Source organism: Chiloscyllium punctatum, chromosome 37 (genome assembly GCF_047496795.1).
Source record: "Chiloscyllium punctatum isolate Juve2018m chromosome 37, sChiPun1.3, whole genome shotgun sequence".
In the NCBI taxonomy this organism is placed as follows: Eukaryota; Metazoa; Chordata; class Chondrichthyes; order Orectolobiformes; family Hemiscylliidae; genus Chiloscyllium; species Chiloscyllium punctatum.
The window spans coordinates 12,365,192-12,381,721 of record NC_092775.1 but is presented as its reverse complement, the minus strand read 5'-3'; the positions used below and the strand labels follow the sequence as shown (position 1 = coordinate 12,381,721).

The following is a 16,530-nucleotide window of genomic DNA, read 5'->3' as shown; positions in this document are numbered from 1 at the left end:
TAAAGCTAGGGTGAGGTGGGGGAAGGGGAAATGAGGAAACTGTTGAAGTCCACATTGATGCCCTGGGGTTGAAGTGTTCCGAGGCGGAAGATGAGGCGTTCTTCCTCCAGGCGTCTGGTGGTGAGGGAGCGGCGGTGAAGGAGGCCCACGACCTCCATGTCCTCGGCAGAGTGGGAGGGGGAGTTGAAATGTTGGGCCACGGGGCGGTTTGGTTGATTGGTGCGGGTGTCCCGAAGAACGCCTCATCTTCCGCCTCGGAACACTTCAACCCCAGGGCATCAATGTGGACTTCAACAGTTTCCTCATTTCCCCTTCCCCCACCTCACCCTAGCTCTAAACTTCCAGCTCAGTAACTGTCCCCTTGACTTGCCCGGACTTGTCCTACCTGCCTATCTTCTTTTCCACCTATCCACTCCACCCTCTCCTCCTTGACCTATCACCTTCATCCCCTCCCCCACTCACCCATTGAACTCTATGCTACTTTCTCCCCACCCACACCCTCCTCTAGCTTATCTCTCCACGCTTCAGGCTCACTGCCTTTATTCCTGATGAAGGGCTTTTGCCCGAAATGTCGATTTCGAAGCTACTTGGATGCTGCCTGAACTGCTGTGCTCTTCCAGCACCACTAATCCAGAATCTGGTTTCCAGCATCTGCAGTCATTGTTTTTAGCTCCATTTAAGACAGAGTTAAGTCGCAGAATTTTCACAGTCATGAGAAAGGAAGCGAAATGGAAGTTACACAAAATGTATTTCCTGCACCCTATTCAAAGCAATTTTGAAAGTAAGTCGAGCAATAAGTCAGGAATTAAGAACTAGTTATTAATGTTAACTCCTGAAGGAAAATTCAATGCAATATAAATTTGCATGAATTATTGACCTTTTTCAACATCTCCAAAGCAGAAAGAAAACGTTTTGACCAGTTGGTTCTGACCTTAAAGGGAATAAATCATCACTTCCGCTGGGAAATTACATGTACATGGTGATCAACTGTTTCTGATAGCTCCATATTGCTTATCCTTTTATTCAAGTAGTCAGCAAAGTGAGAATGATATATTTTAGTTGCAAGGTTGATGAGAAAAAGTAAACTAAACAGCACAATTATAAAAATAGGTTGCACAAACACCAACCGTTAAAATTGACAGACTAAGTCAAGATGGATGCCAATAAAGAATATGGGATCCCTGGTTTTATTATCAGTGCTATAGAATACAAAATGCAAGGGTACACCAAATCTTCACAAATCATTGGGAAGGTCCTAATTAGAGTACTATGTCCAAGTCTAAACAATACACTTTAGAAAAGGATGTCAAGGCTTTTTAAGAGCATGCAGAAGTAATTCTCTACGATGAGAAAAAATGTTATAGAATTGAAAAATGTGATAATGTCTTTGATAAATCCAAGTATTGTACTTCCTTGGCAAGTCAAAAAATGTAAGAATGAGTTAAGGTGGACAATAAGCCAAGCATTAACTTAAATTGCAGCTTTCAAAACCAGTTTAAAAAATTGACAAACTTACAGAACTCAATTAAAATCAAATTAACATAGGTTTTCATAGGTCAAATGGTTCCCTTCTGTGCTGCATGATTCATCGTTACATGGATAAAACCAAAATGCTCCCTCATGTATTTCTAATTGTGTTCAATAATTGCAACTGGCATGGCTGAGGTATTAAGCTAACACTTTGCATCTGTGTTTAGAAAAGAGGAGGATGGCTGGCCAGGCCACAGAAATTCTGTCACTAGAAGGGTTCAAGATTAATCAGGAAGAAGCCTTGAATAGATGGTTAGTGATTAAAGTTAACAAGGCACTGGAATTAGAGGAGATGCATCCAAGGATTGTGAAAGAGGTGAGTGTAGATGCTGCAGGGCACTGGCCACAATCAGTTTTCTCTGGGCTCAGGGGAGGTGCGACAAGGCTGGAATGTTGCCAACAATAAGGTCATGTTCAGAAAAGGTTGTACGGGTAGTTCCAGCAATTATAGACCAATTAGTTTAAGTTGAGAGTGGGAAAACGTTTGGAAACAATTATTTCGGATAGAATCGCGAATCAAAAGAAAAAAAGGTAGATTAATTACAAAGAGTCAGTATGGATTTCTAACAGAAAATAGTATTTAACTAGCTTGGAGTTTTTTGTGACGGGGTATTGGAGGGGGTCTATGATTGTGATGCTTTTGACATGGTACTCAGATTTCCAGAAGGTTTTTGGTGGGTATATGAATAGGAAGCATTTAGAGGGACATGTGCCAAGTCTTGGCAAATGGGACTACATTAGGTTAGGATATCTGGTTGACATGGACGAGTCTGACTGAAGGGACTGTTTCCGTGCTGTACGTCTCTATGACTCTACTTAATATTATTGTATTGCAAATCAGAAGATAAAGAACCTTCTAAAATTCTTATTTTGGTTTTTTGTAAGGACATCTTCAGTATATGCTGCTGCATGGAAATATTAACATATAAAATTAAACAATCTGGAGCAAAAACTAATTGCTCAAAAATTCAGAAGGTTGGGGGGGGAAAAGGAGGAGAAGAACAGACGCCCTGTCTGCAAAAAAGACCCTGACCTTCTAGTTGCCTGCCACCTCATCACACCACTGTGTTCCCTGGACAACATCTTTGTTCATGGTTTATGTTCCTGTTATCTATTGAGACTTCCAAAAAGGCCTTCAATAAGGTGACTCATGGGAGGCTGCTGAGTAAGGTGAGGGCCCATGGTGTTTGAGATGAACTACTGGCATGGATTGAGGATTGGCTGTCTGACAGAAGGCAGAGAGTTGGAATAAAAGTTTCTTTTTCGGAATGGCAGCTAGTGACAAGTGGCGTCCCACAGGGTTCAGTATTGGGACCCCAGCTGTTCACCTTATATATTAACGATCTGGAGGAAGGGACTGCGGGCATTCTGGTTAAGTTTGCCGATGATACGAAGTTAGGCAGACAGGCAGGTAGTACTGAGGTGGTGGGGAGGCTGCAGAAAGATTTAGACAGTTTAGGAGAGTGATTCAGGAAATGGCTGATGAAATTCAACGTGAACAAGTGGTGAGGTCTTGCTCTTTGAAAAAAAAAATACAGGCATGGACTATTTTCTAAATGGCGAGAATATTCAAAGCCAAAGTACAGAGGGATCTGGGAGTGCTAGTCCAGGATTCTCTCAAGGTTGACTTACAGGCAGAGTCTAATTAAGAAAGCAAATGTAATGTTGTCATTTGTCTCAAGAGGGTTGGAACATAAAAATTGTGATGTGCTGCTGAGAATCTATAAAGCTCTAGTTAGGCCCATTTAGAATACTGCAACCAATTTTGGGCCCCACACCTCAGGAAGGACATACTGGCACTGGAGCGTGTTCGGCGGAGATTCACACGGAAGTTCCCTGGAATGGTAGGCCCAACATACGATGAATAGCTGAGGATCCTGGGATTGTATTCATTAGAGTTTAGAAGGTTGAGGGAAGATCTGATAGAAACTTACAAGATAATGAATGGCTTAGAAAGGGTGGATGCTAGGAAGTTGTTTCCGTTAGATGGGGAGACTCGGACCTGGGGGCACAGCCTTAGAATTTGAGGGGGTCAATTTAGAATGGAAATGAGGAGACATTTCTTCAGAGTGTGGTGGGTCTGTGGAATTCATTGCCATGGAGTGCAGTGGAGGCCAGAACGTTAAATGTCTTCAAGGCAGAGATTGATAAATTCTTGATCTCGCAAGGAATTAAGGGCTACGGGGAGAGTACGGGTAAGTGGAGTTGAAATGCCCATCAGCCATGACTGAATGGCGGAATGGACTCATTGGGCCGAATGGCCTTACTTACACTCCTATGTCTTATGGTCTAAGATTTGGAGCTCGGGTGCTGGTTACAGGAAGATATCACCTGGAAAGGGGACAAAATGTCTGCAAACCAAATAAACATAACAACTGCAACATCTGTCCCAGGCTTGCTGCAGCGCTCCAGTGAAGCTCAATGCAAGCTGGAAAAGCAAGACCTTGTCTTCCACTTGGAAACTCCATAGCCTTCTGGACTGAATAATAAGTTCAACAATTTTAGGACTTGAGGCATCGTCTCCCATGTCCTTACCCACACACAACGGGCCTTGTTATCACATGGTCAGCTATTGTTAGCCACTAATAGTTCCTATCAGCAGCCATTCATTCTCCCAAGTCGACTTTTACCTACTCATTTGTCCAATTGTTCTTCTCTCTCTTTGGGCTTTAAACTCTGCCTATAATTTACTCCTTACTCCCATTCTCCCATCATACGTTCTGCATAAAAACCAACATTTTCCTAACTACCATCATTCTGAAGGAGGGTCAGTGGACTGATGTTAACTGATTTCTCCCCACAGGTGCTGCCAGACCTGCTGAGATTTTTTAGCAATTTCTGTTTTTGTTTGATTTCCAGCATCCACAGTTCTTTCCATTTTTTAAACTATTTTAAATAAATTTGACTGGCTATGAATCTAACATGGGTTGCCCTGACAAAGTAGTATTTCAAACTACAAATCTTTTAATAGTGTATTAAAGGGATTGTCTTTCCTTTAAACAGAATATTCAATACATCTTTTAAAAATAACGCAATCTTACCCAGGTGGAAGTGGACCCTTGTTCACGGTATTTAATGTTCTGTCACCAGGAGAAATGGATGTATTTGGTGGTACTGTACCATTACTGGGTGATGCATCCGGTTCACCCGCTGCTACAGCTGCAGGAACAGTGGTGGTCGTAGGTGGAGTTGTAGAAGAAGGGCCATTCTCTAAGGGAATTGGATATCCATTTTCACAGGCTGGTGGCAAAAACAGAATCCGGAACGAGTCACCAAGGACACTTAGTCGCTAGTCATTTCAGCAAAAAATTGCTCCTTAATTTGTTCAGTTAGAATACCAAGTGTGTGCACATTGTTTGTGTCTGCAAAAAATGTAGGGTGCTGTGTATTGAAAAGATGCAGCTTTCAACAGCTTATGGGGTACTAAGCTGAACTAGCCATATAAATACCATGGATACAAGAGCAGGTCAGAGGCTAGGAATCCTGCAGTGACTCAACTCAACGGCCTCCCCCCACCCCCCCCGTAAGTCAAGAGTTTGAACAACATTCAAGACAAAGCAGCTGGCTCAATTATTTGTGGATGTGGTGCTATTCGGTCCCTCTACCGCTGACACTCGCCATTTGTAAGACGCACTGCATAAATTACCAAAGGCTCTTGGACAGCACCTTCCAAACCCATGACAACTACCATCTTAGTAGGACAACAACAGATACACAGGAAAACCACCAACTGCAAGTATCGCTCTAAGTCAGTGACCATGCTGACTTGGAAATGAATTAGCATTCCTCTAATGTCACTTGTTCAAAATCTTGGAATTCCGTGGCATTAGAAGTGTATCAGCATAGATACAGGTTTGGTTAACTAATGGAAGAGACAGTTACAATAAGTGGGTATTTTCAGAATGGAAACCTGCAACTTATGGAGTGCCACATGGATCAGTGCTGAAGCCACATTAATTTATAATATATATTAATACCTTGGATGAGGAAAGTGTGTGTATTATAGTCAAGTTCGTAGTCGGTACAAAAATAAGTGGAAAGGCAAGTGGCGAGGATGACAAGAGTCTGCAGAGGGACATGGACAGGTTAAGCAAGTGGACAAAACCTTGGCAAATGGAATATAATGTGCGTAAATGTGACATTATGGATTATTAAAGGTTAAGATATCCTTATCTTTCATTAGTAAAGGAATCAAGGATTATTGGGTGAAGGCAGACAAGTGGAGTTAGAACGATCAGACCCGCCATGATCTTACTGAATGTCAAAGCAGATGTGATGGGTTGAATGGCCTACTTCTACTCCGATGCCTTATGGTTCCTTTAATAGCATTGTAGATGCACCCATACCAAAATGACTGCAGTAGTTCAGGAAGGCAGCTCAGCACCACCTCCTCCATGGTAAAAAAGTGATGGGCAATAAACAAATCCACTTGCCCTGAATGGAAATAAAAAGGTATCAATTTAAGATGGTCAGTTAGGCCTGCAGTGTGCCTTCCAGTATGTACAAATACTAATACACAGGGACCCCCTTTTGCAGACACAAAGATTGTATGTTTCAACTCAACAAATGATCTTGATAACTTCTTAGGGCAATGCCTTGATAAATTGGAGTCAGCTGGCATTGTTTAAGAGTTTAGCTGTTAATATCAGTTATTAAATTGGTACATACTCCATGGTAACACCCTGATTAATCAAAACGCGCTTGCCTACCAATCAGCACATCCCTCTCAAACAGCTTACATAGCTTGTTCTATTTTACATTTGTAATCTTGCAAATTATTCTAAATGAGTGTAAGGTGAAAAGCTTCAATAAATGTCTTTATTGAGGAATACTCAACTTCTGCACTATCAGACAACTTTCTGAATATCAAATCAAAAGATAAGCTTATCTATGCAAAAATGGGGCGAAACTAAAAGTTGGCAATGAGATCTATTTTCTGTTTCAGAATGACTGAAAAACAGTCTGCAACTCAGTACAGTGGTATTAACTTTAGAAACAAATTAACTGATCAATTGAAACACCTCAAACCGAACTTTGATATTTACTTATTGGCTTGCAGACTGGTATAATGTAAGCAGTTCACCCTGACAAGATTGCAGTAATGCAAAACATAATCAAACATTGATAAGAGAAAAATTGTAGCAGGTACTGAAATTGGGAAGATTTAAATGTTGATTGATTGATGGAAACTAACATCATAAGCCTTGTCCAAAAGGAATCTCAAAAATAGAATTAAATCAAAAATACTGGCTAGATGGGTCTGGGTGGGTTACTCGGAGGATTGGTGTGGACTTGTTGGGCCGAAGGGCCCGTTTCCACACTGTAGGGAACCTAATAAAATAAACTTCCAATTGCCCCTAGTTTGATGTCTAAAGTCAAAATTTTAAAATATAAATATCTTAAAGGCTCAGGGGTCAACAGAAAGAAATATTGTATACTGTGATTGAGTGGTGCATGCCAAAGTCAAATGCAGTCAAAGCCACGAAGAAATGTGAGAACGTCAGTTTGATAGCCAAGAGCCAAAATGAAAATTTAAACATACATTTTAAAATCTACCCAAGGGCAAAGGGTCTAAACAACTTGCATTTGTATCACACCTTTAAACAGAGTAAAATGTCCCAATAGCTTTACAACAGGATAAACAAACAAAACCTGACATCGTCAAAAGGAGACTAGTGATCGAAAGCCTAGTCAAGGAGTTAGGTTTTAAAAGACAACTTTAATGGAGACAAAACAGACAGTAAAGGATGTTTAATTTGAATTTAAAAGATGCTTCAAGTGCTTAGGAGCATTCCAATCATGAAATCCACTACATCTTGCAAAATATATTTTATCATATGAACAATCTGCTGTCCACGAAGGGTAAATTCACTTCTTGATTTACCTGCTGTACTGACAGGTCTGGATGGGACGGCAGGTGGAGGTCGTGAAGGTCTTGGAGGTCTCACTGGCTTTGGTGGTTTTGGAGATGGTGATGGTGTACTTTTGCCATTCATGCTGCACTCATCAGCAGACCTCATTTCCGATGAACCTTCTTGGGACACGGCATCGCCATTTGCACTGGAAGTGATCGTACAACTCTGATCAGAATTCTATTGATATGCTATAAATTATGTGAAATCCAAATGACACTGCTAAAATCAAACCTTCAAGATCAATTAAATATGGTAATTAAAAGTAAAATAAAAAAAGGAACTTGCCAAACTGCCTGCATGATTAAAAGACATACGAGTATCCCAGGAAAGTCCTTCAGAATGATGAGACATGGAGGACCATTTTCTTCTCAATGCATTAGTCCTTACACCCATTGGGGTGGTCACTGAATCGGATTCTAATACTAGGATCACTCATGTTTTTGAAAAGCATAACACTGATAACTCAGTAATTAGAAGATAGGTGCCTTTGCTAAATAACAGATACAGCTTTCACATTAGGGTAATAATTTGAAGGAATTACCACTTTGAAGAAAAATTAATACAATGCTCAATGTGAGGTGAAACTATTGTCAATGATCTATTACAATTTGGTTGTGAAGTTCAACAGTCATAATCAATCCTCCTACTAGCTTAATTTTTTTCTTCTTTATCAAAAATATTTTATACATCAAATTATGCCAAAGTAATTAATTTGTGCAAAATCAAAATTTAAGAGTGAAACAAAAGAAAATAGGACTGGTTTTATATAACTGCTACAGGCAATACAGTATCTATTTGAACAATGTCTTAAGACTCTGTTTACAACTTATATTCACTGCTTAACCACCCTTTTTGTAGGGGTGGTGACTTCATGATTGAAAAAAAACTCAACCAGAGATGTCCTATCACACCCGCTGGTACCAGTTAAAAGGGGGCATTAAAATACATAGAAAATGTATGTACATAAAGTATGTTATTTTTGTGCTTTGACTGCTTTATTTTTAAAAAAGCAGCTAGGAAACACCATTTTAAAGCTGAGCAGACACTGGAAAGAAAGGAGATTTTTCTCCTTTGAATTGTGAAATCCACACAAAACTGAAGACCACAGGCCATTAATGTTAAAAACAAGAAAGAAGAAAACATGGCAAGTCAAGAAGTAAGGTGACTGCTGGTTTTGGTCTCAAGTCTTTTGAATGTTTCCTAGTAATAGAAGGAGTAGGCCATTTGTCCTGTCGAGCCTGCTCCACCATTCATTAAGATCATGGCTGACCTATCCATTAACTCAGCTCCTCTTACCTGCATTATCCCCATAACCCTTAATTCCCCTACTATGCAAAAACCCATCCAATTGTGTCTTGAATATATTTAACGAAGCTGCCTCTACCACTTCCTTGGGTAGAGAATTCCATAGATTCACTACTCTATGGGAAAAACAGTTTCTCCTCATTTGTTCTAAATCTACTCCCCCTAATCTTGAGGCCATGTCCCCTGGTCCTAGTCTCACCCACCAATAGAAACAACTTGCCTGCCTCTATTTTATCTATCCCTTTCATAATTTTATGTTTATATAAGATCCCCTCTCAATTTAAATTCTAGTGAGTACAGTCCCAGGTGGCTCAACCTTTCTTCATATAATAACCCACTCATCTCTGGAATCAATCTGGTGAACTTCCTCTGCACCGCCTCCAAAGCCAGTACATCCTCCCTCAAGTAAGGAGACCAGAAAAGCACACAATACTCTAAGTGCAACCTCACCAACACCTTATACAATTGCAGCAGAACCTCCCTGCTCTTACTTTCAATTCCTCTAGCAATGAAGGTCAATATTTCTTTTGCATTCCTGATTACCTGTTGCACCTGCAAATTAATTTTCAGCAATTCATGTACGAGCACTCCTAAGTCCCTCTGCACAACAGCATGCGGCAATCTTTCACCATTTAAATAATACTCTGACTTACTATTTTTACTTCAGGGAACGAGGACAGATACCCCAGGCAGAAGACAGGTAATGGGTTCTTTGGCCACTTGAGCTCATCTTCTACTCTTACTTTAGTGTTGTGAAAGTGAAAGTTGTGGCAGGTTTTTGGAACCACAAATAGTTTAGGGTGAGTTTTGTACCACAGCAAGCTGGACTCAATTCTAACACAAATTTGGTTATTTATTATTCTGAAACTAGGTATAACTGCACAGCAGTATTGGGTCTTACTGCTTCATTAGGATAGATTTCACATCTAAGAAACAATCCCATTAATAAATGATTTATGTACACAGTCTGCAATTTAACTAGTGTTCCACTACTGAAAATGTGTTGCTGGAAAAGCGCAGGTCAGGCAGCATCCAAGGAACAGGAGAATCGACGTTTCGGGCATCAGCCCTTCTTCAGGAATGAGGAAAGTGTGTCCAGCAGGCTAAGATAAAAGGTAGGGAGGAGGGACTTGGGGGAGGGGTGTTGGGAATGCGATAGGTGGAAGGTGGTCAAGGTGAGGGTGATAGGCCGGAGTGGGGTGGGGGCGGAGAGGTCAGGAAGAAGATTGCAGGTTAGGAAGGCAGTGCTGAGTTCGAGGGATTTAACTGAGACAAGGTGGGGGGAGGGGAAATGAGGAAACTGGAGAAATCTGAGTTCCACTACACACATTACAGTGCTCATCATTGCCTGAAAGTGATATTTCCATTTTTGCAAAGTCGAGGGATAATTCTGAAGAGAGCAAATGAAGAATTCTGAAAGCCAGGTTGTACCTTGATGGGTTTAGTACATATGCCTCAGTGCCACATCTGGAACCTTTATTTGGGGAGTTACCTGAAAGAAATCAAAGTTATGAAAATGTAGTTTTGCAGTGACATATTAGACAGAAGAGCATTGACTCAACTCAATTGTCCATGCCAGAAAATTCAGACACAAGTTACCTTTCCATCAAAACAACAGTACCTCAAAACTACTCCTTAGAAGCCTCATATCATTTGCTTTAAGAGGGGATTCAAGATTAACTCACTAAGTGTCAGTTTATAAATATTCTGAGAGCAGGAAAGAGGGAGATCCCATAGAGAAATTAACTTCAAAAGAAGCACATGTACATAAAATATTTAATTAACTTGGGAACATGGTGACGAGAGGACAACTGTGGCACATCTAGTTAACTCACGGTCTACAGCATGGCACTTGTCCCCCCATCATTTCTTTTTTGGGGCAGATATTTGTTCAAATCGTCACAATTTGCTCCCCTTCATAATCAAATCCATGCTTATTACTCTAAAATCAAAATGCTGTTTTATTCTATCATATACATACTTTTTCATAAATAAATGTAGGTAGAAGCACAGAATTAGGTATCCACAACGTGGTTCAAAACCCTTTACTTTCAAACTGAACTGAAGAGTTGAATATTTTAAAGGGGGGCATATTCTGGGCATTACTTCCTCCAACATGCACACAATGAGCATTGAAATGTTAAAAAAAAGCACAAAAATATAGCTCCCAGTACCAAGATGATGATTTAGAGGGAACACAACTAGCGGGATAATTTGGAGGATTTGAGTCATTGACATCATGAGCGATTGATTTTTACACATTATTCCAGATTTCTGTTAATTCACTCATTTTTGCGGACACTGCGGGAAAGGCTCAGCATTTATTGGCATTTTAATTCCCCATGAGAAGGAGATGGTTAATCATGTTCTTGAACACAACTGATTAGCTGACAAAGTCTTTTCGGAGGGCAGTTAAAAAAAAATAAACCAGATATACTTGCACACGAATACACATGCAGGCCAGACCAGGTAGTTTTAAACATGTCAGAACTAGCTAGATTTATAAACACAAAAAAATTGCTAGTCATATTGCCACCATTATTTGGACCAACATTTTAGTCCAGATATAGTTTAACTACTTAAGTTAAACTGCCTGGTTGCAATGGTGGGATTTGAACTCTCTTCTTCAAATCATTAATCTTGACCTTAGGAACACTAATCCAATAATAAAACCTTAAATATTGCTGAGAAAAGAAATAGGCAGTTGAAGCTTTTGTATTACACATGTCAGGACATACAAAAGAATGCCGAATTTCAAAAAATCACAACAGAATATATGACAGGAAATGGGAGCTGATCAGTTGCAATGATCAAAATATTTGCAGTTAGTGGATAAATTCAGCCCCATAACTCCCCAAGAAAACCCACTCATGGGGTAACCAAAGAAAAGTTATCCCAGTAAATAGAATGGAAGGAAACTCTGAGGAGCTGCAACATCAATCACAGTGCAGTTTTTTCCTGGGTCTGTTAAAATTAATCAGCAATAAACAGGAGAGAATCAACCTTGGAATGGAGAAGCAAAGGGCAGTGAGCAAAGTGAGAGAAAGCAGTGAGTGAGTAGGGAGTCACATTTCATCAAAGCTAAGTTCAGGGACCATCTTTTGTTCAGGCAGAGATAGGGTCACCTTTAGCCAAGGCTGGGATCAAGAACTTTGTCGAATCTGGGAGTTCCAAGTGCTAGATTCAGGCATATGCTTGGGGTGGTTGTGAAGAGTGTAGGAGACTGCGAGAGTGTTGTTTGGGGGCTCGCAGGGAGAACAGACAGCTGCAGGATGGGAGAAGTGGATGTGCAATGGAGAGAGAACAAGTTTAAACCTGTCAACAAAGAAATACTCAGCTAAGTGGGATTAAAAAGAACTTTAAAATCTGATTTGTATTGAATTTCTTGTAAATAAATGTGTAATCTCTGGATTAAGGCAGCGTTGGCTCTGGAGCAGAGATACCCAGAAAGAAAATTGTAGCGGATCCTGTAGTTAAAATTCAGTATGAAACTGAAATGTAAGATGCGCAAAAAAAGGTTCTAACTGTCTATACAAAATATTCTAGTTCTGTGGATATGCAACTGAAATACAGTAGGTGTAATCTCACCAGCTATGTAAAGTATATTTAGGATTATAGCTCTTGAATGTAAAAGTCAATTATTATGGAAAATATAATTGCTCACTTATGTCTATCATCTTGTACCAATTTAAATATTGTGATATCTAGGAAATTAACATGTTCTTGTGCATTACGACCTGAAATTTGATTTAGGAGTTATTTATGAATGAAAATAATTGACCAATTCTTATAATCTGGTATTTATACAAAGTCTAAATACTTCGTTTTCAACACTAATACAGAAGGAACTGCTTCTAAGTGACTGTGAAAATGAAAAATGCAGCCCTTGAGAAGCTGTCAAGAGAAGCCCTTGAGGGAAAATAAAATGACATCTGATTGGTTAAAGTAAAGGCTCCTCATGCTTCAAGTTAATTCAAACATGACATCAGGCTTGAACAAGTTCTATTTTTAGTGCAGAGAACAAGCACCACATAAGAATGTACATTGATCCACAAGATGTGTATTGCATTATCAACTTTACTCCTGTAATGGCTGCTAGTGTGGCTTTAGCACACTCAGGGTTGTACAGCAAGTGATGTCTAATTACAGAAATACATCTGACAGTAGAAACTATTTGGGCTTTACAAATGTATACTGGCTGAGTATCGTCTTCACCCTGCCTATTACCAACAGCCAGAGTTACATGCTTGATTTGATTAGCTAATCATTGAAGAATATAGCCTTTGTATCTGTCATTGCACTAGCTATGAAATTCATAACCAGTGTTGCTCAGTTGTGAGATAGACAGGACATATCTTTGGACCGACAACATTATGTTTGGCAGTGTTTCTTTTCTCAGCTATAGTCAACCTTTGAATTACTATAAACACTTTGCTACTGTTTCCTGTTTTATTGAGTGTGCGTTTGATGGATGTTTCAAATTTTAGTATTTGTTAATCTTGGCCTACACCGTACTCACTTTCTAAATAAAGAATGCATCTCACCCTAGAATGTGTGCATAAAGTTGAACTTTATCAGTTGTTCATACCAAACATTTTGTATTTGAATTTTTTTCAACTTCAAAATGTCACTGTTCCATTCATGTCCTAAATAATTGCTAACAATATTTACAAAAAAATTAATGGCAGTAACAGTTAGAATACTTCTTCCAATGGAGTATGTGGATCTTAACTTGTAACTGAGCTATTCAGACAGGTCATTTTGAAGCTTTTTTTTTAATCATTCCACTATAGCAAAGGCTGGATACTCCAATCCTAGGCACCTAATTACTGCCTGTGTTTATCACCTCATCAAAGCTCCCAAGGTTCCCACTTACAATGGTACAAATAAGATAGTTTCAAAGCTTAACTTTTGACCCAAAATCAGTTATTCCACTAGAGCATGTTGCCCACAGCACATTATGTTCGTGAAATGGGATTCCAATTTTCTTACATACTTCTTGCAGCTGCAGGGTCGCCATTAGTTAAGACTTCCGGATCTACAGTTAACCCATCCAAGGACACAATAAGTTCGCTTGCCCCATCCACAATGTCTCGCTCATTTGAGAGTGGTAACTTTATAACCACATCATCAACTGAAAGAAAGATTTAGATGCAAAATTAATCAGGGGGATACCACGCTTGCAGTGATACATTATTTCTTCTCTGTACAAGAGTAACTGCATCAATGCAAGTTGCACAGGTAAAGTTAAAATACATCAAAAATGTTTTGCACCATTAGTTAGTTAGCTGCAAAGTTATCAGCACAAAAATCATTGTTCACAGGAGACCCCCTCTGCTGATAAAAAGACAACATACAAAACAAATGACCAAAAAACAAGTAGCATAATGTGAATTCAAGACTGTAATTAAACATGATTTTAGATCACTGCTATAAAAGCTTGTTAAACTTTGCCTGTACCTACAGCATCAGAAAGTAGGAAATACAGCTGGAGTAGAGAGAGTTTGGACATGGAAGCCTGCTCCGCCATTCAACAAGATCACATCTGATTTTATACCTCAATTTCAACTTTTCGCACTATCACTGGACACCTCAATTCTATAAATGTTAGCCTTGAAAATACTTAACAAACGATCATTCAACTGGGGACAGAATTCTTAAAACTCTCAAACCTTTGAGTGAAGAACCTTCTCATCTGAGTCCTACATGGCCCCTTATTCTGAGCTGCGTTTTCTAGACTCTGCAGCCACAGAAACATTGACAGTTTTCCTCATCCGCCTCCTGTAGCCTTATTATGCTCATCTATTGCAATTCTGGAAGAGGAAGCAAATACTAGAAACCTCACCCATTATATAAAGGATATATATCAGAATTTGGACTTTGGTAGGACCCTCAATACCTTGCTTGGCAAGGACTATAGGTTGCCAAGTTAGTATCAGCAAATATGTTGGTGCTCATTTGCAGTCAGGAGAAGGTGAGGACTGCAGATGGTGGAGATCTGATTAGAGTGTGTGATGCTGGAAAAGCACAGCAGGTCAGGCAGCATCCGAGGAGCAGGTGATTCGACATTTTGGGCATAAACCCATAAGCTTATACCCAAAACATCATTCTCCTGCTCCTCAGATGCTGCCTGACCTGCTGTGCTTTTCCAGAACCACACTCTTGACTCTCATTTGCGTTCAGTTTATTCTAAAATCTACAGAAAAAAAATCCTCATCGGGGGAAGTTATACAGTGTTCAGTGTTCTTACGTTGGCCATAGACATTAAAAGAGTTTAAAATTCTGTCAAATTTAAAAATTTCTTCTATAAAGAGAGCACTTTGAACATAATGTACTCCTTCAGGCACTTTTCAGAGGTTGCCACACTGCTGTGAATTTTATGCAATACACTTCATAAATCTGGACTGACAACCGTTAACATCAAAGTCCAAAACTAAATAAAACAAAATTATCAAGATATAATTGTAAAAAAAACAAAGCTATAATTGCAATTTTAGGCTGTGCTGAGACGAGTGACATAAGGCGATACAAAAAAAATTAATTTATTCAGCACTTTTAATTTGGAAAAATATGCCAGCATTTTTGAGGATTATTATTAAACAAAATATGACACCAAATCACATCAGAAATACATAATTAAGTTTGGTCAAAAAGGTATTTTTTTGAGAAAGGTCATAAAGGAAGAGAGTGCATGAGAGAAACAAAGAGGCTCATGGAGAACATTCCTGAATTTAAGGTTCAGATAGCTTGGGACATTGTTACCAAAAGACAGAGATGCTTCAATTGCTCTCAGCATCTCAGGACAATAATCTTAACCCCCAATTTTAATGTAGCAACTTGTGTGTTTATGTGGTTGCCAGGCAAAGACAGGTTTGGTTTGGCTGCAGTACTCCATACTGAGTTACACAGCTTGCTGACATATTCTAATCTAGAAAGACTCAAGGAGTCGGAGAATGTTCAGTGGTACAAGGTACAGCAAACTTTGTTTTAACCAGCACCCTAAATAACCCTATAAAATAAACAGAAATACAAGTCTTGAAGAACCAGCACATACCTGGCCCCATAGGTGCTGGTTAACAAAAGGTTTACTATTTACCAGGCCAGCAGCAATTATGGTAAACTGTTATTTAATTTCCAGGGAGGAAAGTTTTTAAAAACTAATTTACAGAATTTGAAAATGAATAGAATGGGATCATATAATCAGTCGTATCTATATTTATTCTCTATCTGAGCCTATTTTAGGATGAGATTATTTGATTCCTGAAGTGTGTGATAATGCAGCAAGTGTTAAATGGCAAATTGATGCGGGTAAACCGAAACTGTGCATCAAAATAAAATCTATTGCAAAACAACTGAACTTGAAGAATAAACATTTAAAGAAAGGTTACAAAACTATATGCATGAAATATGCTTGTTAAAAACATCAGGAAAGTTGCAGGGTAGGTAAAATGTAGCAAGGAACGAACAGAATAAGTCTGTTCATTCCCATTTACACTGAATTTGAATGAGAGAATGATATATTCCTTTCTTGCTACTTATGATCGTACTTCTCTATTAAAAAAAAAGCAGCCCAATTTTCATTACTATTGGCTTCTGAAGCCCTGAAAACTAATTCGCTCACTTTGTGGAATTTCTACAGGAGTATAACAAAGTGACACTTGTGTAATCCTGTCCTTGTGCTCCTTCTTTAGGTTCTCAGATATTACAACTTGGCTCATCCTTCAGTCAGCAGATGGTTAACAAACCTGTACCATTTAGGATACTCCGAGCAGCATGGGAG

General features: G+C 39.3%; 1 protein-coding gene across 1 annotated transcript in view; it reads right to left on the bottom strand.

Moving 5' to 3' along the window:
* LOC140462869 (E3 ubiquitin-protein ligase Itchy-like) overlaps positions 1-16,530 on the bottom strand; it is a 107,128-nt gene that overhangs the window by 46,979 nt on the left and 43,619 nt on the right. Inside the window, exons 6-9 of the mRNA XM_072556272.1 lie at positions 13,747-13,884; positions 10,182-10,242; positions 7,415-7,590; positions 4,572-4,770 (exon numbers count right to left, since the gene is read on the bottom strand). Coding sequence (XP_072412373.1) covers positions 4,572-4,770; positions 7,415-7,590; positions 10,182-10,242; positions 13,747-13,884 — 574 coding nt within the window. The remainder of the gene's footprint in view (positions 1-4,571; positions 4,771-7,414; positions 7,591-10,181; positions 10,243-13,746; positions 13,885-16,530) is intronic.